Below are 24,710 nucleotides of genomic sequence, written 5' to 3'. Positions count from 1 at the left end.
AGATTTAACCAAATTATCATTTTGTTTTACTACTACTGAAGAGTACGAAATAAAGGCTTCAGAGCTCAGCGAGCAATTTAATAACGCGAAAACGATCCAAGGAACCCAAAAATTTCACTGTTTCATTCCATTGTCGGAAAATAAAATTAAAGCAAAACTATACTCAAACTGTGCTGATAATAATTCAAAAGTGTTCGATATTTTAAAAATTTGAATAAAAATAAATAAAAATAAGTATTAATAAACTGTTTTCATGATATCATAACCCATACCAAAATTCAAACCCAAAACTCTTAGAGTTTCTATAACAACATTGTGTAACTGCCACATTTAATTTAATACTTAGGATAATATTAATTCATTTTTATTTATTTATACATATAATATACATAATATCGATGAATACATAAATATGGAATACCATACAAACAACTTGTTTAACTCACGCAAGGCCCTTAACAATAAAATCAGCATCAAACTGCGATTCTTGAAAAAAAAAAAAAAAAAATACCCGGAAATTTTTTTTTGTTTACTATATGTGAAAATTGTGAAATGTTTGAAATGTCATAATTTTTTTGTTTATTAGTTTACCATCACCAAATTTTTATGGTAGATAGCTAATATAATGGACCGTTTTCCCTAAAAAAATTACGTTCGAAAAAAGATAGGGTTTTGAGATATTTGAGTTTTTGTGACAAAAATGATATTTTTAAAGGCAAAAATTTTTTTTTTACTGTGCACATTTATTTAAGAATCACCATTTAGTTATCTAACTTTGCTGAAAAAATCATAACAAACGAACATTCCGTTTTTGCTGTTCAGCTTTTAAATATTTTTGAACCATTTTCACATACACCCTTTTGAAAAGTTAGTCGTGACTCAATATGAAGATTTGATATCGAAAAATGACGATTTAGATGAAATTGAAAAACTGTGCAAAGTTTCAACTCAATAGAAAATCATGAATTAAAAATTTTCTTAAATTTTGATGCTGTTGCTTGGAATCGCTCCAATCATTTCGAAAACATGCCAAGTATACCAACCGGAAGATGATGTACAAAACTAACATGTGTTGTTATTCAAAATAAATATATTTACTTCATATCTTTATTATTTGTATTTTTTTTGCATTTGACATAAGAATAGGAAGAAAAACAATCATTTGCTGAATCTCGGTAAAAATATATGCCAAACATCTCGGTAATTCATTTGCCGATCGCCCGGTAAATTTTGACAGCTTACAAGACTACATGTTTTGCAGCTCAGTCGGCAATTTGAACTTTTAACGAGATTTTTACCGAGCTCTCAGCTGTTGGATTCTCGGCAATTTATTTTGCCGGCCTCGGTAAAATAAATTAAGTGTGTTTATACATCACTGTGGTATACTGTCGTGCTCGTGCATGCTTGAAACATAATATTTCTTCTGTACTACGTGTTCTTGTTACACAAATGGGTATTCTCTCAAAATACTTACTGAAAGTGGTTGCTTATTGTTGGTAATTCTCTTGGAAGGTAGGGCAGGAAAACTTACGATAAAATACAATGAAAATAGTAAGATGTAGACGAATCCAAGTAAAAATAAGAACACACAAATAAGACACACGACGGTGTTAACTTTGACAGATCCTACAGCACAGCATAGGAAGATCATTTTAAAATGCTTATAATAAATTCTAGACTAAATGTAATTTAAAACTGATTGATTGCAATACGGAAAAAGTTCCCAACTGTATGATAGGTTAATTTTTGGAAAATATACAAAAAATTGAGATAAGCTTTCAAATAGGGTAACCGTACCCTTAGTGGAGGTAGCACCAATAGTGGAGGTAGTGGGGTTTTAATGACATTTTTCATAATTATACACTTTTCGATGTTGATGCGTTGTGCTTTAAATATCCTGTCAAATACAAATTATTCTAAGATTTCGGCCGAAAAACTGTTGAAAACAATGATTTTTCTTAATAAAATTGAGTCCCTTGCACCTATAGTGGTGCAACTGTACCAATAGTGGCGAGTCTCATAATAAATCAATGGATAGCACCACTATGGGAACCAGTTTGTAGTTGTTGATGTTAAATGGCACCTATTTAATTTTTGTTAGCAAATTTATTAGTTTATCTATTGGCTAAGGTATTAAAACTTTAAACTTCCCATAAGTATCAATTTTTGAATAATATGTTCTTTTGTTGATTTACTAGTACCTCCACTATTGGTACCGTTACCCTATGTAATTCAAAACTTTTTCCGTATCGTACATCAATCAGATTTTAATTACATTTTATCTAGAATTTATTATAAGCATTTTAAATTTATTTTCCTATGCTGTGCGGTAGGATCTGTCGTGTGTCTTCTTCATATTTTTACTTGGATTCGTCTATGATGAATTAAATGAGTTTATTCAGTTATACAATAATAAAATTATGTCAAGTTAAAATTTGACACGTTTTGGTTGGAAATATTCTTTTCTCCTTCTAAAAAAAACCCAACTTAATTCACCGAGTGGTGATACTGCCTTTCTCGCATTTAGGCAAGACACCAAACTTATACGGAGCTGATATAGTTCAATTCCATTTTCTTAATAACTTTTAAACGCAATGGTCGATCGTTTTCAAATTCAATAGTGATCAACAAGGATTTGTCCCCTGTCGAATGCAACTTGATGCGAGAAAATCGCTTAAGAATTACTAGATGAAAAAGTGGCTAATGTTTTTCGGTTTTCGTGTGCACACACACACACACACACACACACACACATACACACGGACAGACAGGCATTTGTTCAGCTCGACGAGCTGAGTCGATTGGTATATAACATCATGGGTCGCCGAGACTTCTATAAAAAGTTCGATTTTGGAGTGAAATGATAGCCTTTCGGTACAACTTTGTTGTACGAGAAAGGCAAAAAGGATTGAGAACGCTAAAATAATAAAACCTCTCTCAAATCCAAATACATTCATTCCGTCAAAAACAAAACAATGAAAAGGAATTAGATTTGTTTCTTATTGTGATTTTTTTTAAAGTGAGTACGCATGTGAGCACGCATGTTTGGAAAAAGAAATGACGAAATTGGTGCTTTATTTCTTTGTTTCGTGATGAGATCAATATATTCTCAGTGAGATGGAAAACGGAATCAGTTCTTCTACATAAATTTCATTCAACACTGGCATTTAAGGACTGATTCGAACGTTTTTACCCTCTGCATTTGCCCTACTTCCTGTATTTAGCAAAGGCATCAGATTGAGTGGCGGTACCGCACAACGATAATCAAATTAAAATGAGCTCTCAAACATATGAAACATTATCTCACCACATATATCACAATTTAGCGCACACTGGCAATGCCATATATCTGGTTACTTTTTTGCTACACAAATTTCCACTTCCGCAGCATGTGCCATTATGATAATGAAACTGGTTCACCCAAAACGATAAACGAATAAAAAAAAACTGTCAGCCAACATGGCGTAAAAAATTCAATGCGCATATGCGCGCAAAATAAATGAATAGTTTTGGGCTTACGAGATGTTCCGGGGCAGAGGAACGCCGGCGACGAATAGGGGAAGGTGCTAGATGGCTCGTTTTGTGTGCATTTTGTTGGCAAAAGCTCCCAAATGCGAATATGGTTATGCACATAAATTTAATTTTGCACATGCTTTCACGTCTCTACACCACTATGTACTGACTAACTAGCAACGGCCTATGATGGGGACGGCGGTAGATGAGCAATCTGGTGCAGTTTTGTACTTGTTCTGGTTATTTTTCAAACTGTCCACCCGAACAATATGCTGAATAGAAATTTCTATAATGGAGAGTTTTGTTTTGATATTTAAATTCCACTATGCCCGGGTGGGAAAATTCATAAATATATAACATTATGCATTTACCTATGCCTGAAAGCAGATTTTGTCGAGTGAATAAAAATATGTTCCAACATAATTTCGTTGGGGAGGACAAACTGGTTCTATTATTTTACTGACTCAAAATTATATGGATGAAAATTAAAGTTCGCATTGCTCAATAAAAACAACTTTAATTAACTGTGGGACGATAGCCTGATGTAAACATATACATAACATAGTAAAATATTTTTTTTTTAATTTTCATTAGTTTCGCAGTAAAGTATTCTCTGTAGTTTAAAACCATTAGAAATACTGTACTAAATATGGAATGAAAACTTAAAACTTGATTTACAATAAATCACAACCAATAATAATCAAAAGTTTGGAAACAGAAACTTGACTACAACGCCATAATTTCATGTTGAATGCTTTACTCTCCACAATACAAATTAAATCGCGATAGCTAAATGAGTCCCCGGCGACCTTAGGCAAGTCATTAACTGCTGCTACTGGTGAACTGGTATCTCGGAAGGAAAATTAAATTTGCAATCAACTTCCCGCGGTTGCGATATGTCGGGAGGGAGCGAATCGTCGCTACAGCGGAAAAGATGGAAAATCTCTGTTCCGCCATGGCAGTAGTCAACATTGGTGGAAACTCATCAAGATTATAACATTGTGGAACAATAAAACAAGGGAAATTTCATATTTTTCCGGGTGTCGTTTCTGAATTGTTGTTGGCTTGATAACCGGGAGGTGGCGTGGGATGTGCGGCACAGGGATGAGTTTTTGAATACTTCCTTCCGAGAATGGATGTTCGGAATCAGCAAAAGACAGTGAGCGTGGAAGCAATAAAACCATTATGATGTTATTGTTGCCATAACTGTTTTAAAGTTCGGTTAACCTAGTTTGGCTTATTTGCATAAACAGTTTCATTTGATTGAAAATCAGATAGAAATCTTAGACCACTAATAAATATATATTTTCTTGATTGTTATATTATTCCAATGATAGTAAATTCTGTAGCGGGGCTAATTTTCACCAACTGGTTTTGACAATAATTTAGATTTCTAACAAGTTTTTTCGACTCATATTTATTAATTTGTTTACTAGAGGAAAATTTTATAAGAAACCTTTTACGATTCATATTTTTAATGAGATTGATTGAGATATCTGTCCCGTATAAATAGGAAATCTAGCAAAGATGAGACTGGAACGAGCTCGAGTTAAGTGGGCGATTTTTAGTCTTTCTCGTACAACAAAGTTTAGCATTAGCATTAGCATTAGCATTGTTACGGTGTAATTCGTAGATTGGACACTAGTGATACTCATGTTTTTCTTTTGAGATCCTTATCTAGAATGCTATCAGAAATCAAGAAGGGGAGTGGTCCTTGATTCCAGTCTTAAACAAAAATAACAAAAGCATGAGGATTACTACTCCTGGCCACGCCCATCTTCACCGTAACTAGGGAGAGGAAGGAAGTGTTGATGTAGTACTTACTTAACGAGAGGCCACCGACTTAGCGACACCCTCATAAGTACTACGGAGTTGGATAATGAGGAAGGTATTCGTTGGGTCAGGATTCGCCTGTAGCTGGCAATGTAACCGTGGTAGATCTTACCCCGTAACACACCACGTAAAGGTGTCTACCCAGCATTACGGGTCAGTCTTTCTCGTACAAGAAAGTTGTACCGAAAGTCTATAGCATCACTCTTAAAACGAGCTTTTGATAGAAGGCCCATATACCCATAGTGTTATACACAGATCGACTCACAGCTCAACGAACTAAGGTGATGTCTGTATGTATGTATGTGCGTGTGTATTGTACCAGTTGACGTAAAGTCAATGTCAACTTCTCCCCACGAACAGCCTAGATAGCCGTGTGGTGTCGGCAGCCGGTTGTCTGGCTAAGAATAACGCTACGGATTGCCTGTTCCAGTGGTAAAAGTCCACCATACAGGTGACCCCTAATTCTTGGTGTGATGCGGCTTTATGCTTACCGTGCCTATGAATGAATGGTTAGGGGGGTCTAAAAAGAACCTAACCGCTAACCAAGGATGTTAACGATCATTCAGTAATTTGCGTTCGATCATTTAGTAGTTTGTCAATAACACATTCCAGAAACTGAATTTCAAAATATGTTGTATGGTGGACTTCTAGTGCGAAGGTTTTTCTACAACTTTGCCTAATCGTTCGTTATTAGAATTCAACTAATAACGGAGTTAGAGCGCTAGTTGCAGTAACTTAAACTAAATGATTGGAATTTTGTTATCATTTAGTCTAAGTTACTGAAACTATAGCTATAACTCCGTTACTAGTGGAATTCAATCAACGAACTATTAGGCAGAGTTGTAGAAAAACCTTCGTACTAGAAGTCCACCATACAACATATTTTGAAATCCAGCTTCTGGAATGTGTTATTGACAAACTACTAAATGATCGAACGCAAATTACTGAATGATCGTCAACATCTTTGCCGCTAACGGAGCCTGTGAAGCACCAGGGCACCCTTCAAAGTATTGAGCCCTTATTGCGCTAACCGGAGCTATGGCGTAGTTGACTTTTTGCTTCTCCGGAATAATCGGCTACTCTTATTCAATCTCAACTTGAGGTTAAATAAGGGTGGGATTATGATTATGTTTTCATTTAATTTTTCATCTAATTGTCACCTATATGGATTCGCTATATGCGTTTTTCACAGTGTACTCTGTGTTTCGTCTTTGACGTTCTTGATACGATACCGACTTGGTTTCATCGTTGCTGTTCACATAAATGTTGAAGTTGTGGAGTGTATTATCGTAATTCACAATGGCTACAGTTAGGATAGCTCAAATCAATCTTCAGCACAAAAGAACAGCAACGATTAATCTTTGTAGACTTATGCAAAATGGCAAATCCCAAATGGCTTTGGTGCAGGAACCCTATTTTCGCAAGGGTAGCTTTTACCTAGGTAACCTAGTGAACCCGGTTTTTGCTGTTTTCAGTAATGGAATGGCAAACTCTCGATCAATGCCGCGTGCATGTGTACTTGTTAACAACGCTATCGGTGCTACACTTATCTCTGAACTAACAACCAGAGATGTATGTGCTGTCACAATTGATGCAACTGGCGGATCCCCCGTCAGGAAATACGTCTATTGTTCGGTTTATTTACCACATGATGAACCATCCCCTACGGATGCTCTCAAACAAGTGGTCAGTTATTGCACGTCAAAAGACCTTCCGTCAATTGTCGGCAGTGATGCTAATGCTCATCACATCATCTGGGGTAGCTCGGATATCAATTTGAGAGGCAGCTTGATGGAATACTTAAGTAGTGCCGAACTTGGTTTACTTAACATAGGCAATCGCCCAACCTTTATGGTATCTAATAGAACAGAAGTATTAGACATAACTCTGCTCCAATCGAATCAGTCACGAGTTGACGAATTGGCATGTGTCAGATGAGGAATCCATATCTGACCATCGCTACATCTATTTTGATCAGTTGAATGTTTCTTCGCAGACCTTGCGTTTTAGAAATCCCCGTTCAACCAACTGGGATCTCTATACAGACTTGCTCTCGACAAAATTTCATGGATATCTACCATCCATTGAAACTCCTACCGACTTGGATGATGCCGTTGATACTACAACGTTGCATATCGTGGAAGCTTTTGAAGAAGCTTGCCCCTTGCGTTCTGTGAAAACCTCAAGAGGAACCCCGTGGTGGAATTCCGATTTGGCTAAGCTCAGGAAGCAGTGTAGAAGGAGTTGGAACAGACGCCATTCAGCAGGGACGGATTCTTTCAAGTTGGCTCGTAAAGCTTACAAGAAGGCTCTACGATCTGCTGAACGATTCGGCTGGAAAAACCTTTGTGCAAATGTTTCCAATTTGAGTGAAGCTGTCGATATAGCATCTTCGGATGTTCCTGAAGTCTTTTCATGTAGCTACGGGTCTTTGGCTCAGGATCGTAGAATCATAACTGCGGATCGATTCAATGGGCTCTTAACAGTTTTGTTCCTTACAAATCTCCAGGATCTATCTCGTTCTTCTTCAGAGGGGTTTTGAGCACATGTTTTGAAAAAACTTTTAGAATGCAGTTTTGCTACTGGGTATATTCTTATATCCTGGCGGGATGTCCCTGTAAAATTTATCCCAAAAGGAGGACGTGCTTCGTATGAAGAAGCAAAGTGTTTTAGATCCATCCGTCTGACCTCATTTCTTCTGAAATGCTTAGAACGTATTATCGATCATCACATTCGTGATGACTGTTTGGCAAACATGCCTCTTCATGTTAATCAACATGCTTACCAATCTGGAAAGTCCACCGTGACTCTTCTACACAAGGTTGTCTGCGACATCAAGAAAACATTTGCCCAAAAGCAATCATGCTTGGGTGCGTTCTTAGATATTGAGGGTGGTTTTGACAACGTGTTTTTCGATGCAATATTGGAAGCCGCACGATGTCATGGGCTACCTAATATAATTACCAAATGGATTCACCAGATGCTTAAAAACCGACATCTCTACTCGACATTACGTCAAGCAGCGATTAGGAAATTAAGTGTCTGTGGCTGCCCCCAAGGGGGAGTATTATCTCCACTTTTGTGGAACCTCGTTGCAGATACGCTATTGAGATTACTTAATAATGGCGGTTTTCCTACCTATGGATTTGCCGACGACTATCTAATATTGATAGTCGGTTTGTGTATTACTACTTTATTTGACCTGATGCAAAACGCTCTTCAGGCAGTTGAAAGTTGGTGTCGCCAATATGGCCTTTCGGTTAATCCGAATAAAACATCTATTGTTCTTTCCACGGAAAAATGTAACCGTAATGGTTTTCGCCCATTACATCTTTTTGGCTCTGAAATTAATGTAACGGATCAGGTAAAATATGTGGGACTAATTCTTGATTCCAAGCTCTCCTGGACACATCGAATTCAACATTGAATTAAGAGTCAAAAAGGCTTGTATGGTTTTCGGCCAATGCCGACGAACTTTTGGTAAAACTTGGGGTTTTAAACCCAAATATATCAAACGGATTTACACAACAGTTGTACGACCAATTTTGGCTTATGGATGACTTGTGTGGTAGAAAAAGGGTGAAGTGAGGACAATCCAGTCTAAATTAGGCCATCTTCAAAGAATGTGTCTAATGGCAATGACTGGTGCGTTCTCTTCGACTCCCACGGCTGCTCTCGAGGTTTTCTTCGACGTGGTCCCACTACACATACATCTCAAACAAGAAGCACTTTCTTGTACTTACCGATTATGGGTTCTCGGTTTCTTGGAAGAGAATCCTGTAAACCGCAGTTCTACACACACTTCGTTGTTACAACTCATGGTTGATTGGGACAGAACAGTCCTTGCTCCAAGTGATCTCACACTCGCTAGTAGTTTTCCTTATAGGACATTTTCAACACAATTCCCCTCGCGGGATGAGTGGACATCTGGCTATTTGGTCGGACAGTATGTCGGACAGCATTGTTTGTTATACTGACGGCTCCCTCTTCGAAGGTAGAGCGGGTGCAGGTGTCTACTCGCGTGAGCTAAGATTGGAACAGTCACACTCACTGGGTAGACACTGCACTGTCTTTCAAGCGGAAATATTTGCCATTATGTGGAGTGCAATCTGCACTACAAAAACACATAATGGGCAAAGTAATATACTTCTGTTCAGATAGCCAAGCAGCTATCAAAGCCCTCGCTTCGGCCAACTCAAGGTCGAATTTAGTAATCGCATGTCGAACTCAAATAGAGGAACTGAATTCAGTTAATACATTGCACCTTATATGGGTACCTGGCCATTCTTCCATAGCTGGAAACGAATTGGCTGACAAGTTAGCTCGCACTGGAGCATCACAAGACTTTTTTGGCCCTGAGCCAGCTATTCCAATATCTAAGTGTTGGGTGAAGCGTTTGATTAGCTCTTGGGCTCCCACTCAGCACATACGATATTAGAGTAGCTTGTATTCATGTCGACAAACAAAATTGTATATCCGAGAGCCATCTCCGGTAGTAGCTAACTGTTTAGCTAATCTGTCTAAACAGAATTGCAGTGTCTTAGTCAAGGCCTTGACAGGTCACTGCCGACTCAACTATCACATGGCAAATATTCAACGTGTTGAATCCTTTGTCTGTGATGGTTGTGAATCCGATTATGGAACTTCTTATCATCTGATATGTAACTGCTCAGTTTATGCGCAACTGCGTTTCCAAATATTTGGTAAACACTTACTAAGTGAAATTGACTACAGAAACCTGAACCTTCAAAGCATTCTGTTGTTCATAACCCGTTGTGGTAAGGAGCTATGAGCTTTTGTACGTGTTGTATACGTTGTATGCCCTCTTCAAGGGTACCTTTCCTCAACTTCCCATTTTTCTCCCATCAATATTCCTTTCCTTTTTGTTCACTTCCTTTTCCGTCAGGTGCGTGATGAGAAAGGCTGTGAAGGCGATGGCACAAATCTCCCGAATTGAGGTGAACGTGCCCCTGGAGCCGACATTCTGATACCTGATACCTGAGATATCTGTCCCGTATGAATGGGAAATCTAGCAAAGATGGGACTGGAACGAGCTCGAGTTAAGTAGGCGATGTTTTGTCTTTCTCGTACAAGAAAGTTGTACCGAAAGTCTATAGCATCACTTTTAAAACGAGCTTTTGATAGAAGGCCCATATACCCATAGTGTTATACACAGATCGACTCAGCTCAACGAACTAAGGTGATGTCTGTATGTATGTATGTGCGTGTGTATTGTACCACTCATAAAAAATCTACCCCTCCTTTGTTTTTAATCGAAACATAGGGTAAAAGACCCAATAGTGGAGGAACTAAGCACGTTCCAACACTAATTTTTAGATAACTTCTAATCTATATTTCATTTCCCTTACCTTGAGAGTGCATCCGAAAGCTCATTATTTCAATTTTATCCAGAGCGTGTCATAATTGAACCAAAATCCTTTTTTGTTACCTGAAATCAATCCTCCAATTAATGGTGCACTGTTCCAATAGTTGCGGTAATTTGTTATTCGTGTTCCTATAGTTGCGAATCCCATAGGTTTTATATGGGATTCGCAACTATTGGAACACTACCACAACTATTGGCGCAAGGGAGAGAAAAAAATAAAGTATTTTAAAGATATTTTACCAGTTTAAATGGAATTCCAATACTGTTTTTGATTCTAACGTGTTATGACAGGTCAACTAATTGACTGGTAATGTGGCCTACTGCGTTTAATTTGTTGAATCCCTGCAAACCGTACTACCGCAACTATAGGAACACCCACGAGTATCGGAACTTTTACCCTACCGGTAGGAAAAAGCTACTTTGATATTTTTGAAAAATTCAGCGGCCACGTGGGGGATTGTAGCGATGAATGATTTTTCTGATGCGTTTTATAATGCAGGAGAATGTTATCATCACCACTAAGTGGATTAATCTGTTTTTAATTTCAACAAAGTTTGTTGATTTTTCGGATCGTTGCAATTTGTTTAAATGAATTGATCTGTTTTAATATTTTTGTATTAGAAACAAATTCCCGAATAGATATACTTGAACTAGATTAAATTTATCCCCATCTTACGCTAATAACTTTTGTCTCAAAGCGTCATCCGACAAGCCAATGAGTATGCGATAAAGTAAGCGATAATGTTTTCACCTTTAAAGTTACTATACTCAGCTTAGAGATTAAGTAAAAAAAGAAAATCATTGGCTGTTTCACCAGGATGCTGTAATCGTGACCCAAATTTGCAACGTTGAATCTAAGTCGTATCCGATTTGTTCAATTTATGCTGGTTTTTGGATTAATTCTTCAAACGGTGCTTTATCAAGCAATACTCGTTAAAATACAAGTTCTGACTCGCAGTCGTGCCGTATCAAAAAGATAATCACCTTCAAGAAGAAACATTTGATTTTTTTGTCATCGTCCGCCACCTTATTAATGCGAAAATGGTATCCTAATCGCTTAAACGAAGACTCAAACGATTGTTCTTTGGGATAGGAGTAGATGTTTGGTGCTACGTAAATCATCATTTTTAGTTATTAAACCAACACAAGTAATTCAATTTGAATAAGATAATGAAACGGAAAATTAAAAAAAAAGTTTCTTTGATACCACACTAATTAAAATAATTCACACTAATTAAAATAATTCAAATGGTTTTGAATAATTCACGCACAATTAATTAAAAGCTAAACACTTCCATTGATCATTAATCAAACGGAGAATTTCATAATATAATATAACAAATGAATCTTTCAAAACCGATTCAATTTGAAGTGTATCCACTGATGCGAAAAACGGCTTTTTGTTCAATTATATTTTGAAACAATGCACATTTACACGAATACTTACGAATAATTACGAAGACCAAAATATTAACTCTTCTCAATCAATTACTTTTTTTTCAGACAAAGGCCGGAGTGGCCTGTGCAGTACATAAAAGTCTTCTCCATTCAGTTCGGTTCATGATCGTCGTCAACCACGCAGTCTGCGGAGGATCCGCAAATCGTCCTTCATCGGTTCATTGGTTCTTCTTAATATCAAAAGTTACTAAAAGAAGAGGAACTTGGTAGTTATTCGTGGTTCAATTTTCTCTTTTGACGTAAATTACGTCTAAGGGGAAGACTCGGATACTGGGTGACAGCACACAACTTGTCAGTTTTAACTTCCGACTCGCCCACTCACGATGTAATACTGTTTGAGTCTGTAGTAAAGTTGTTAATCGTTTTATAATTAATTGAGTTGCGTTTATATATTTCGGGTGATAGTTATCACGGCGACGTCCAACACAGATATCCAACAGTGGCGACGAGTTACTCGCGGTTTTGTTTACATTCGCGCGGTTAGAAAGTGAACGGAAAAATCGTGTCGCCCACGCGGAAAAGACGAAGGTTAAAATTGGAAGAGAGTCCTGAAAGATCTCATTCCCCAGTGATCATGAGTCGAGAACAACAACAGCAGATGCATCAGCCACAGCAGATTCCCACGGACGCATTGATACTGCAGGTCCTCCAACAGTTACAACAGCAGCAGCTCGTCACAAACCAGCTACTGAACAACCATCGTGAGTCGCAGGAGCAGCAAAAGCTATTCATACAGCAGCAGGGTGATGCTCTTCGGAACCTTCAAGTCCAAGTGCCGACAGGGCCAGAAGCGATTTTAGATTCGCTTGCCGGTAATATAAAAGAATTCCGGTATGATGTCGAAGGCGGTGGCACATTTGCGGCATGGTTCGCTCGATACGAAGATCTTTTTGCTCGTGATGCTGCTAGATTGGACGACGCTGCAAAGGTTAGGCTACTGATGCGCAAATTGGGAACCAGTGAGCATGAACGTTTCGTCAGTTTTATTCTGCCCAAAGCCCCCAAGGATTATACGTTCGATGAAGCGGTAATCAAATTAAAGACACTATTCGGTGCCGCGGAGTCAGTGTTGAGTAAGCGCTATCGCTGTTTGCAGATATCCAAGGGGCCGACAGAGGACTATATTTCTTATGCCTGTCGAGTGAATAAGTGCTGTGTGGAGTTTGAGTTAGGAAGACTCTCAGAAGAAGAATTCAAAAGTTTGGTGTTTGTGTGCGGATTAAAATCCGAAGCAGATTCGGAAGTGAGAACACGGCTTCTTTCCCGGATCGAGGAACGTAGAGAGGTTACGTTGGAGCAACTGTCGACCGAATGCCAGAGATTAATGAATCTTCGGCATGATACTGCAATGATTGAAGGGAGTGCAAGTTCAGTGCACCAGATCAGGCGGTATCAGCGATTCCAAAAGCGATTCAGTCCGAAACAGGAAAGTTCCTCCAAGCCGCATCGAGCAGATAGCACATCAAGGAAACCATCTGGCCCGTGCTGGAGCTGTGGTGGAATGCACTATAGCCGGGATTGTAGTTTCAAAACCCACCAGTGTGCAGATTGCAGTCGTTATGGCCACAAAGAGGGTTATTGTGTCAGTGCGAAGAAGCCAACCCCTCGTCGTTATTTTAAGCGGAAATCTCAATGCATTACGGTGGATACGAAGACTGTGACAGTGTCGGTGGACATGGTCCGTGGCCGAAGAAGATTTGTTTCCGTAGTGTTAAATGGTGTATATGTCAAATTACAGTTAGACACAGCATCGGACATTAGCGTGATCTCCGTGGATACTTGGAAGAAGTTGGGTAAACCTCCGGCGCGTAATCCGTCCGTTAAAGCAAAAGCCGCCTCCGGCAATCGCCTAAAGCTGGTGTCAGAGTTTGATGGTTCAATTACCATAAACGGTGTAGGGGAAAAGTGGGTAAAACCGACACCTTAAGCAACTTTACAGTTCCCCAATCTATGAAGCAATTTTCCGTCCTAGAAATTTCATACAAACATACTTTGGCTCTTCATGCATCAGTCCATGAGGTCTTAGGACAATATTTCTTGATAGAATTTGATTTATGATGAAAACGCGAACAGTCCATCTTCCAGCCCAAATAGCTGGGGTGCGGGTAAGATCGACACCACATAAGGGTAAAACCGACACATCAAGTCTTTATGGAATTGAACATCATAACAATTCTAAATGATGTTACAACATAATAGAAAATGTTTAACAACATTCATTTTAATATTTGTGTATGAAATTAATGTTTAGGGATCGCTCATAAACGATGGTTGAACAAAATTTTATATATTTAAAATCATCACCACATATCATATTTTATTTAGTTACTTTAGTAGGTCGAGTGAAAAATATATAGAGAATAAGAATGTTAGTAATAAATTTACTAACTACTGTAAATATTGATCTACATTTAAATTTCACTTATTTTAAAAAGTTGTTTATAACGGCGATCAATGCAGTAATGACAATAAATGAAAATTACCAGTTTTGTGACAAGCCACATGTTTACAGGGGTTAAAATGGATCACGAAAGAACAACACTAGAGAACGAGTTATATATATCTAAGAGCAAAATAAGCCTAAAAATACGGTTCAACTTTGAGCGCTATTGTTATCCGACCTGCAGGCTTTTCCCTGATGACCCAATATTACCCACTAGACCTATTGTCACGCCCAATGACGATGTAGTATGTAATCAGTCTATGATTAAGTTATACTCCTCGGCGCCTCGTTTTCCAATACTTGAATGATATTATGCGAATGATAAGTCTAATAAAACAGAGGTATTTCGTGATTCGATGGCAGGTGTCGAATTTACCCCAACTGATAACATAATAATGATGAGATACATGTGAATGTTTATAATTAGAAAAGTTAACTATTTTTCCACAACATACACAAAATGATGTTCAATTATGGATCAGAGATGGATTAAATATTGAAAATCAACAAATTATTGTCGAAAAAGCTTATACACCGATGCCAAATTTTTATATAACTTATCTCCTCAATGGTGATCAATGCTAATTGTCTGTTTATTATGACTCTAACACATCTCCGCCAGTTACAAAATGACTAGAAATACAAGAAATCAAACGTTTATTCTAAGTGTGTTGAAATTCTGTCCGATAATCACTTGAAATCAGAGATTTGAAGTGGTGTCGGTTTTACCCACAATTCCCCTAAGTCAAACCGGTACGATTTTCGTAGTGGATCGCGACCTGCATATTTTGGGGTTGGATCTAATAGACGCTTTCCAGTTAGACACCGTGCCGATAAGTGCTTTATGTAAACAAGTTACGAGTTCACCCTCCATAGAAGAACGATTGGAGACTAAGTTTCCGGAAGTATTCAGCGTGTCGCTTGGTAGATGTACGAAAGTGATTGTGAAGTTGGAGTTGAAACCAAATCAACGACCAGTGTTCCGTCCGAAGCGCCCAGTGGCTTATTCAGTGTATCAGTTAGTAGATGATGAATTGGATCGACTCGAGCGGATGAATATTATAACGCCAGTAGATTATTCGGAGTGGGCCGCTCCGATAGTGGTCGTCCGGAAAGCCAACGGTTCCATTCGGATTTGTGGAGATTACTCTACTGGATTAAATGACGCACTGCAGCCGAACCAATATCCTCTCCCACTACCGCAGGACATCTTCGTGAAACTGGGCAATTGCAAAGTATTTAGCATTATTGATATGTCCGAATCTTATCTTCAGTTGGAAGTCGATGAACCTACTAGCAAGCTGCTATGCATAAATACTCACCGGGGTATCTATCGTGTGAACCGTCTTGCACCCGGAGTCAAAGCAGCACCAGGTGCATTCCAGCAGGTAGTCGACGCAATGTTAGCAGGTTTAGAGCACACCTGTGGCTACATAGACGACGTAATTGTGGGCGGTAAAGATGAAGAAGAGCACTGGAAGAATTTAACGGCTCTGTTCCGGAGACTTCAAGAGTTTGGATTTACAGTACGTCGAGAAAAATGTTCATTCGGCCAAGCTCAAATAAAGTACCTGGGACATTTGACGGATCAGCATGGTGTTCGGCCAGATCCGGCGAAGGTCGAAGCAATTAGACAGATGCCTGCACCTGTGGATGTGTCAGGGGTAAGAGCATTCTTAGGAGCGATAAACTTTTATGGAAAATTTGTTCCAAATATGCGTGCAATCCGTTATCCCTTGGATCAATTGTTGAAGGTGGGAGCAAAGTTCGAGTGGACCTCTGAGTGTCAAGCTGCATTTGATAAGTTCAAAGAAATCCTCACATCCGACCTGCTATTGACGCATTACAACCCAGATTTGGAGATTATCGTCGCAGCTGATGCGTCGTCAATTGGTTTAGGCGCCACAATAAGTCACCGTTTCCCGGATGGTTCAATAAAGGTAATACAGCATGCATCTAGGGCGCTTACACCTGCTGAGCGGAATTATAGTCAGATAGACAGAGAAGGTTTGGCCATAATATTTGCAGTGACGAAGTTCCATCGCATGGTTTTCGGTCGGAAATTCCAACTTCAAACCGATCATGCACCGCTGCTCAGAATTTTTGGATCCAAAAAGGGGATCCCTATATATACAGCTAATCGGTTGCAGCGATGGGCGCTTATGCTGCTCATGTACGATTTCACAATTCAATATGTGGCCACGGAAAAGTTTGGTCAAGTGGATGTATTGTCTCGTCTCATAAATCAACATGTCAAGCCAGACGAAGATTATGTCATAGCAGCCGTTTCGCTCGAAGATGATGTAGAGTCTGTTGCTTTTGAACCGTTCAACATTCTTCCGCTAAATTTCAACGACGTTCAGCAAGGTACCGTAACGGATCCTGTGCTTAGCAAGGTGCTAAATTTTGTTCAGCAAGGTTGGTCAAAACCACCAGTGCTCACAGTGGAGCATGAGTTGAAGCAGTTGTATAACCGTCGCGATTCCCTAACGAGCATTCAGGGATGCATCCTTTTCGGGAAAGGCTCGTCATTCCAAAGCACCTACGCAAAAGGTGCTTAAAGCAACTGCATCGAGGACACCCAGGAACGCAACGGATGAAGGCCATAGCTCGATCGTATGTATATTGGCCCTCACTTGACAGTGAAATTGCAGAGTATGTGAAAGCGTGCCCCCACTGTGCACGAGCTGCCAAGTCACCAGTGCATGCATCGCCTGTCCCTTGGCCAAAGTCACAACGGCCATGGCAGCGTGTGCACGTGGATTATGCTGGACCACTCGACGGTGAATATTTCCTTTTGGTAGTGGACTCGTACTCTAAGTGGCCAGAAGTAGTCCAAACCAATCGAATTACTACCACAGCAACGATAAGAATTCTTCGTAACCTCTTCGCTAGACTAGGGATGCCAGAGACACTCGTATCTGATAATGGTACCCAATTCACGAGTGCTGAGTTTGCCGAGTTTTGCAGTTCGAATGGCATCCAACACATTACAACTGCACCGTTCCACCCCCAGTCCAACGGGCAAGTTGAGCGGTTTGTCGACACATTCAAACGGGCAACGACAAAAATTCGCGAAGGGAAAGGTACAATGCAAGCAGCATTGGATCAATTTTTGCTGACCTACAGAAGTACACCTCACCGTTCTACACCGAATGGTGCTTCGCCAGCAGAAATCATGTTCGGTAGGCAGCTCCGTACCCATCTTGAACTATTACGACCACCGTCCAAACGTCAGCAAGCTGTAGAAATAGTGCCTCCGGTAAACCATCGTGAATTCCAAAGAAACGATCTTGTGTATGTGAAACTTTACAGCGGTAACACTTGGACCTGGGTACATGGAACAATATTGGATAAGCTAGGGAAAGTTATGTATAATGTGTGGGCAGATAATCGTCGTCTAGTACGCTCACACGTCAACCAGCTTAGAAGCCGTTCTTCATCGAATGCCGATAGTATCCCGGAGACAAGCAAGTCAAGAAACACAACGCTACCTTTAGATGTACTTCTATCGTCGTGGGACTTACAGGAACCGAATAAGCCAGCTATACCTACACCGGCAACAAGGTCGAAATCATTCGGCACCATCCCTACATTGTCACCTCAACCGGAGAGCACCTCAGCCATGGCAGTCATTAATAACCAATCATCGTCAACCATATCTGCATCTTCCAACATCCAGTCAGCAACGTCAAGCACGCAAGTGGTACAAGAGCCTCGACGTTCTTCGCGCACTAGAAGGATGCCTGCTCGCTTCGATGTGTACCGTCAGTTTTAACGAGGGAGATGTTGGGGCAAATGGAGCATAGCTGGGAACACGGTCTCAACCGAGCTTCTGGGCTTCACCGCTGGGCTCATCCCTGACAGCCGGACTGTCACACGATCGATGCCAAATGTCAGCACACAACTTGTCAGTTTAACTTCCGACTCGCCCACTCACGATGTAATACTGTTTTAGTCTGTAGTAAAGTTGTTAATCGTTTTATAATTAATTGAGTTGCGTTTATATATTTCGGGTGATAGTTATCACGGCGACGTCCAACACGAATATCCAACAATTTCAAATTGTAATATCCAACCATTTTCATATATACGCCAATTTTGTTCGAAACATAAATGGATTGGTGTGCGATCGAATTGCGGATTTGCCGAAAAACTACACATAACACGCGGCAAAACGTTTACCAAAACGAACTTCGCTACATCTTACTTTACTTATGGATCCTGTACACCTCCGGTGGTGCAAAGGGCCGACTTGAAAGATCTTCATCCTGAGCGTTGCCCGGCTATCGCTTTAACCTGTTGCCAGGTTAGATTTCGGTCGACTTCTTTTATTTCTTTATTGAGGTTTCGCCGCCATGAGCCTCTGGGTCTGCCTCTGCTGCGATGTCCCGCTGGGTTCCAGTCTAATGCTTGTTTACAGATTTCGTTTCCGCCCCTACGTAGAGTGTGGCCGACCCAGTCCCACTTCCGATCCCGAATTTCGGCCTCTGGTGACAACGACGATGGAGCTCGTTGTTTGAGATCCAGTTGTGAGGCCACCAGGCCCGAATTATATACCGAGGCATCTGTTAATGAACACCTGCTGAGTGTTCTCCACTGATACACACCATGTTTCGCTAGCGTATAACAGCACAGATTTCACGTTAGAGTTGAAAATTCGTATTTCGGTGCGTTCACTTATCTGCCTGTTTTTCCAGGCAGCCTGCTCGCAAAGGCAGCCCTTGCTTTCTTGATCCGTGCGCCTATGTCGATCTTGGTACCGCCGCACAGTGTTTTCTAACCCAGGAATTCGTGATCGAAAATGTTTTGGCCATGAAAAGTTGATTTTAGAGTCTCAGTGACTTCGGAGAAAAGTTTCAGTATGTTAAGCTCCATAATCTGGAAAAAAAATTTTTTGACTAGTCCCCCTAAAAGTGAGATGGAAATTCTCTTTACTCCAATTATGAAGATACATCATTGGTGTCTTCGAGAAAGTTGTAGAAAAAGTTTCTACGAAAAATTTTGCTATATAAATTTTATTTCTATCTGCTATAGAAGTCGAGATATGGGTCGTTATTTATGAACGACCACCAAAAAACAGGTTTTTCACGATACTTTCGTCAATATATTTTTTAGATTTTTCAAATGTTCTACAAAGATCTCCGTCGCGATAAAAAACATGAACCTTTCGAAGACAGTTTCTTCTTATTTTCAATATTGACGAAGTTATTGACGATGTTTTGTTCAAAAATGAGCATTTTGACATTAATTGCATACATGTAGGGGCAAAATGGGGCAGAATTTTAATTAGGAGATTGAACGTATAACTCATGCACTAATGGTTGCATTGCAACATATATGTGACTTAGCTTTCCGTAAGTACCGTATGGATATGTTTTCTTCTACTTCTTGTTATATATAAAAAATGAATTGGTCTGTATTCCGCATAACTAAGAAACGGCTGGGTTCAAGATTCTTCATCACAATTTCCGATGGGCTTACATAATATTTTCTTATGTAAAAGTCACGACTTAAACTGAAAAAATTCAAATTAGAATTTGTATGGGTATTTTGTATAGGCATATCACAACACGCATTCTCACCTACTGTGCAAGACAACGTCTGCCGGGTCATCTATGTAGTTCATGATAATAACACTTACGCCAGACCTATGTCTTGTTTTAATGTCCAAATTTTGAAAATCATTATCGAATCGACGGATATTTTACAGATAAATACCAATATATCGGGATATTGGTATTTTCAGAGAATTCTAAATGAAAAGAAATAAACTAAAATTTTTGGAACACTTTTCTGTAAACCTGTTTTTCAATATTGTGATGTTTTAGACGTAGCAAACCGGCTTTTTATTATTACGGGATATTTCGAAAAGTAAATAGGTAAAACAAGTAGATACCTTCGAATTGCTTTCATAAAATTATATTTAAACTTATGATGTTTGAGGCGTCGCTAACCATAGTTTCCATTCAATAAAGATTACTGATTTACCCGATACTGCATTTCCTCTCATCAGCATTCCTGGCTGTATGGTGATTTCTAAAATAATACAATTTGCCCAAATACACTGGGGTCGCTTTTAACGTGACTTTTTGATGATTTTTTTTAAATACGCGTTGTTTCTTCCCGCGGAATTTGAAATTCATGTCAGTTCTGTAAAACATCCATCCATAATCATTTAGAAAATTTTGTATTTGGCTAAATCATAGGTCTTGCGTAAGTGTAAAGACTAAAGATGACCCTGCAGACGTTGTCCTGCACAGTAGGCGAGAATGCGATCTACCTTTTTAAAATTTCCATACAAATTTTATTTTCAATTTTTCATATTTTTTCCAATTTTGGTCGAGATTCTTACATGAGAAAAAAATCTGTAAATCCGTCGGACATGTTGATGAACAAATTTGCTGAAGAAATAAAGAAAATCTATCCAGCCGTTTTTTAGTTATGCACAATACAGACCAATTCATTTTTTATATATAACAAGAGGAAGAAGAAAAAGATGTTCATACGGCACTTATGTCAAGCTATGTCACATATATGTTGCAATGCAACCATTAGAGCATGAGTTATACTTTCAATTACCTAAATAAAATTCTGCCCCATTTTGCCCCTACATGTATGCAGTTAATGACAAAATGCTCATTTTTGAACCGAAAATCGTCAATAACTTCGTCAATATTGAAAATAAGAAGAAACTGTCTTCGAAAGGTTCATGTTTTTCATCGCAACGGAGATCTTTGTAGAACATTTGAAAAATCTAAAAAATATATTGACGAAAGTATCGTGAAAAACCTGTTTTTTAGTGGTCGTTCATAAATAACGATCCATATATCGACTTCTATAGCAGATAGAAATAAAATTTATATAGCAAAATTTTTCGTAAAAACTTTTTCTACAACTTTCTCGAAGACACCAATGATGTATCTTCATAATTGGAGGAAAGAGAATTTCCATCTCACTTTTAGGGGGATTTATCAAAAAAAAATTTTCTACAGAATGTGGAGCTTAACATACTGAAACTTTTCTCCGAAGTCACTGAGACTCTAAGATCAACTTTTCATGGCCAAAACATTTTCGATCACGAATTCCTGGGTTAGAAAACACTGTGCGCCGTCTGACGCCATTTGGCTACCAAGATATTGGAAGCTTTCAACATTCTCCACTGGTTGCCCGGCTACTGTGAAACTGGAAGGAGTCACCGTGTTTACATTCAACGATTTGGTTTTGTTGACGTTGATAACTAAACCTGCCGAAGAGGAGCGCTCGGCAAGGTCGTTGAGCTTACTCTGCATATCAGAGCGCCGTTGCGCGAGGAGTGCAACGTCATCAGCCAATTCGAAGTCGTTTAGGTGCTCCATGGTTTTAGGCTGCCATAACAGCCCGCGGTTTGGTTCACGGTCAATCGCATCTACCAGAATCTCATCGATTACGATGAGGAACAGTAACGGTGTTAGAATACATCCTTGCTTCACACCAGCTACGACCCGGATAGGGTCGGACCGGACCCCATTGTGCAGCACTCGTACTGTGCTTCGATGAGGCCGTTGATTTTCTCAGGAACCCCCTTGCGTATCAGGGCGCCCCACATATTCTCGTGATTGAAACGGTCGAAAGCTCTTTCGCAGTCAATGAATACCAAGTAAAGGGACTCTTGGAATTCGTTGACCTGCTCCAGAATTATGCGGAGCATGACAATATGGTCCACACAGGATCTTCCGGCACGGAATCCGGCCTGCTGCCGCCGGAGAGTCGCATCGATCTTCTCCTGAATCCGGGCTAGGATAATTTTGCACAGAACTTTGAGAACGGTACACAGCAACATAATGCCTCGCCAGTTATCGCATACAGTCAGGTCACCCTTTTTGGGCACCTTCACTAAGATACCTTGCATCCAGTCGACCGGGAAAGTTGCGGTGTCCCAGATATTACGAAATAAACGATGAAGAAGTTGAGCGGATGTCATGGGGTCAGCTTTGAGCATCTCGGCTGATATGCGGTCGACCCCTGGGGCTTTATTCGATTTCATGTTTTGAATGGCTGTTTAAATCTCTAGCAGTGATGGAGCTTTGGTATTGACGCGTGTTATACGTCGGATCCAAGGCACATCATGCCGAGGTGGTGATGGCCTGGCTGGCACTTGAAAAAGTTGTTCGAAGTGCTCGAACCAACGTTTCAGCTGGTCAGTTGGGTCAGTCAATAACTGATCATTCGCGTCTTTCACAGGCATCGTTGCATTCATCTTCGCTCCGCTTAAGCGTCGTTGATTCTCACTCTATACAAATCCGCCCAGCCCGTTGTTGGGGGCATAGAGTGTGATCCTCTCGTTTAATAAACAATGTGCACTCGCTTGACTGTGGATATACAACAGCAAAGCACATGTGAAGATTGGCCAAATCAAGCATTCGAAAGGTATTCAAGATCTAACCGCGGTGGAGGTTGGTACGTGACCTTTAAGTGGTCTTGTTGTGTAGGGGTTATCACGCCTATATAGAGAGTAGGAGGTTGAGGGTTCGAGTCCCTCCAAGACACGTGGATTCTTTCTCGCAAATTTCATATCAATTTGTCCATTTCGAAACATGTACGTTTTCTCATCATTCACATTTAACTTTTCTCACTTTTTATTCAATTGTCAAATTATTTATCGCACACGCCTTTATCAAACTATGTCTTCCACTAGTGGCCTATAGTTTATTCTGTATGTGTGTATTTAGCAATTTCATAATAGAAGAATAAACTTGAAAAAAGTACTCCAATTGCGCCCAAAATCGGTGGAGACGAAAATAAATAGATCCGTATTGGCCATCAGAATAGGGTGGTCCAGATGAATAGCATTTTCCAAAAGAAAAAGTGATGAAGGCTTATGTCCCTTCCATGCATAGAAGAAAACAGGTGCCTTTCTCGCATTTAGTTAAGACACCAACCCTTTATGGGGTTTATATGGTCCGATGTACCATTTTCTTCATAACTTTGCAACGCAATGATCGTTATCAAATTCAATAGTGATCACAGTGTTGGGAAATGTACAGTAAAACACTGTGATTATGCGAATGTTTACATTTTATCCGGTCAAATTTCACGCCCCGCACAAACCGAAACGGTTTTCAAAAAAAAAAAATGTACGCCTCATTGTGACATTTTTTTGTCGATGAGGCAAACTGTTTTTTTGCTGCTGCGTGATAGTCGAGCCGTCGGTGCGGTCAGCATTTGCATGAGATTTTTTTGTTTCGGTTCGTGCGCAGCGCGAACAGAACAAAATCGAGTTTAATTGCCTGTGGTGCAAAGCATAGAAAGAATATACACTATGGGTCTCAGAGGCTTCTATAAAAAGTTCGTTTACGGAGTGAAATGATAGCCTTTCGGTACAACTTCGTTGTACGAAAAGGCAAAAAAACAACTTAATTCACCGAATAGTGATACTGAGTTTCTCGCATTTATCCAAGATGGCAAGATATTGTATGGCGCTTAAATGGTACGATGTACCATTTTCTTCATATCTTTGGAAACTCAATGGTCCATCGTTATCAAATTCAATAGGGATCAACGAGGCTTTGTCGCCCCTGTCGAATGCAACTTGTTGCGAGAAAATCGGTTCAGAATTACTGTATGAAAAGTTGCCTAATGCTTTTCTTATTGTTTGTTCATACACATACACACACATATACGCACATACATACACATGGACAGATAGACATTTGCTCAGCTTGTCGAGCGGAGTCGATTGGTATATAACACTATGGATCTCCGAGGTTTCTATACAAAGTTCGTTCGTGAAGTGGTAGCCTTTCGGTACATCTTTGTTGAACGAAAAAGGCAAAAATTAATAACTCAAATACGGATTGATGATCATTTCTAATTTTGACCCGAGCAAGTATTAAGAAAACATAGAGATCATCTATTTAACTAGCACACACTAACGAACGGATTTCAATCTGTTGATTTTCAAGCAACTACTCACTTTGAGTAGGACTGACCGATAAAGCTAAGTTTGGCTTTGACTGACTACACATATCTATGATTGCTATTCCGTGATTTACCAGAATTAGTGAAATTCACAAAGAATCAACTGAATGATTGACT

General features: G+C 39.6%; 2 protein-coding genes across 2 annotated transcripts; both read left to right on the top strand.

Moving 5' to 3' along the window:
- Positions 1-12,764: 12,764 nt before the first annotated feature.
- On the top strand, positions 12,765-14,465 carry LOC134209214 (uncharacterized protein K02A2.6-like). Its single transcript, XM_062685205.1, has 3 exons — positions 12,765-13,868; positions 13,929-14,099; positions 14,442-14,465. The coding sequence occupies exons 1-3, from the start codon at positions 12,765-12,767 to the stop codon at positions 14,463-14,465; spliced, it is 1,299 nt and encodes a 432-aa protein (XP_062541189.1).
- Positions 14,466-17,174: 2,709 nt separating this feature from the next.
- On the top strand, positions 17,175-18,667 carry LOC134215061 (uncharacterized protein K02A2.6-like). Its single transcript, XM_062694315.1, has one exon. The coding sequence runs from the start codon at positions 17,230-17,232 to the stop codon at positions 18,409-18,411; it is 1,182 nt and encodes a 393-aa protein (XP_062550299.1). The 5' UTR covers positions 17,175-17,229; the 3' UTR covers positions 18,412-18,667.
- The last annotated feature ends 6,043 nt before the right edge of the window (positions 18,668-24,710 follow it).

The sequence above is a fragment of the Armigeres subalbatus genome, chromosome 2, assembly GCF_024139115.2.
Source record: "Armigeres subalbatus isolate Guangzhou_Male chromosome 2, GZ_Asu_2, whole genome shotgun sequence".
Lineage (NCBI taxonomy): Eukaryota > Metazoa > Arthropoda > Insecta > Diptera > Culicidae > Armigeres > Armigeres subalbatus.
Note: the sequence above shows the minus strand (reverse complement) of the source record. Positions and strands in the feature narration are given on the sequence as shown.

Coding starts and splice junctions, on each gene's coding strand:
- LOC134209214 (XM_062685205.1), top strand. CDS start 12,765: ATGAGTCGAGAACAACAACAGCAGATGCATCAGCCACAGCAGATTCCC. Junction 13,869..13,928: donor TGACAGTGTCGGTGGACATG/GTCCGTGGCCGA, acceptor GTCAAATTACAG/TTAGACACAGCATCGGACAT. Junction 14,100..14,441: donor ACGGTGTAGGGGAAAAGTGG/GTAAAACCGACA, acceptor ATTAATGTTTAG/GGATCGCTCATAAACGATGG.
- LOC134215061 (XM_062694315.1), top strand. CDS start 17,230: ATGAAGGCCATAGCTCGATCGTATGTATATTGGCCCTCACTTGACAGT.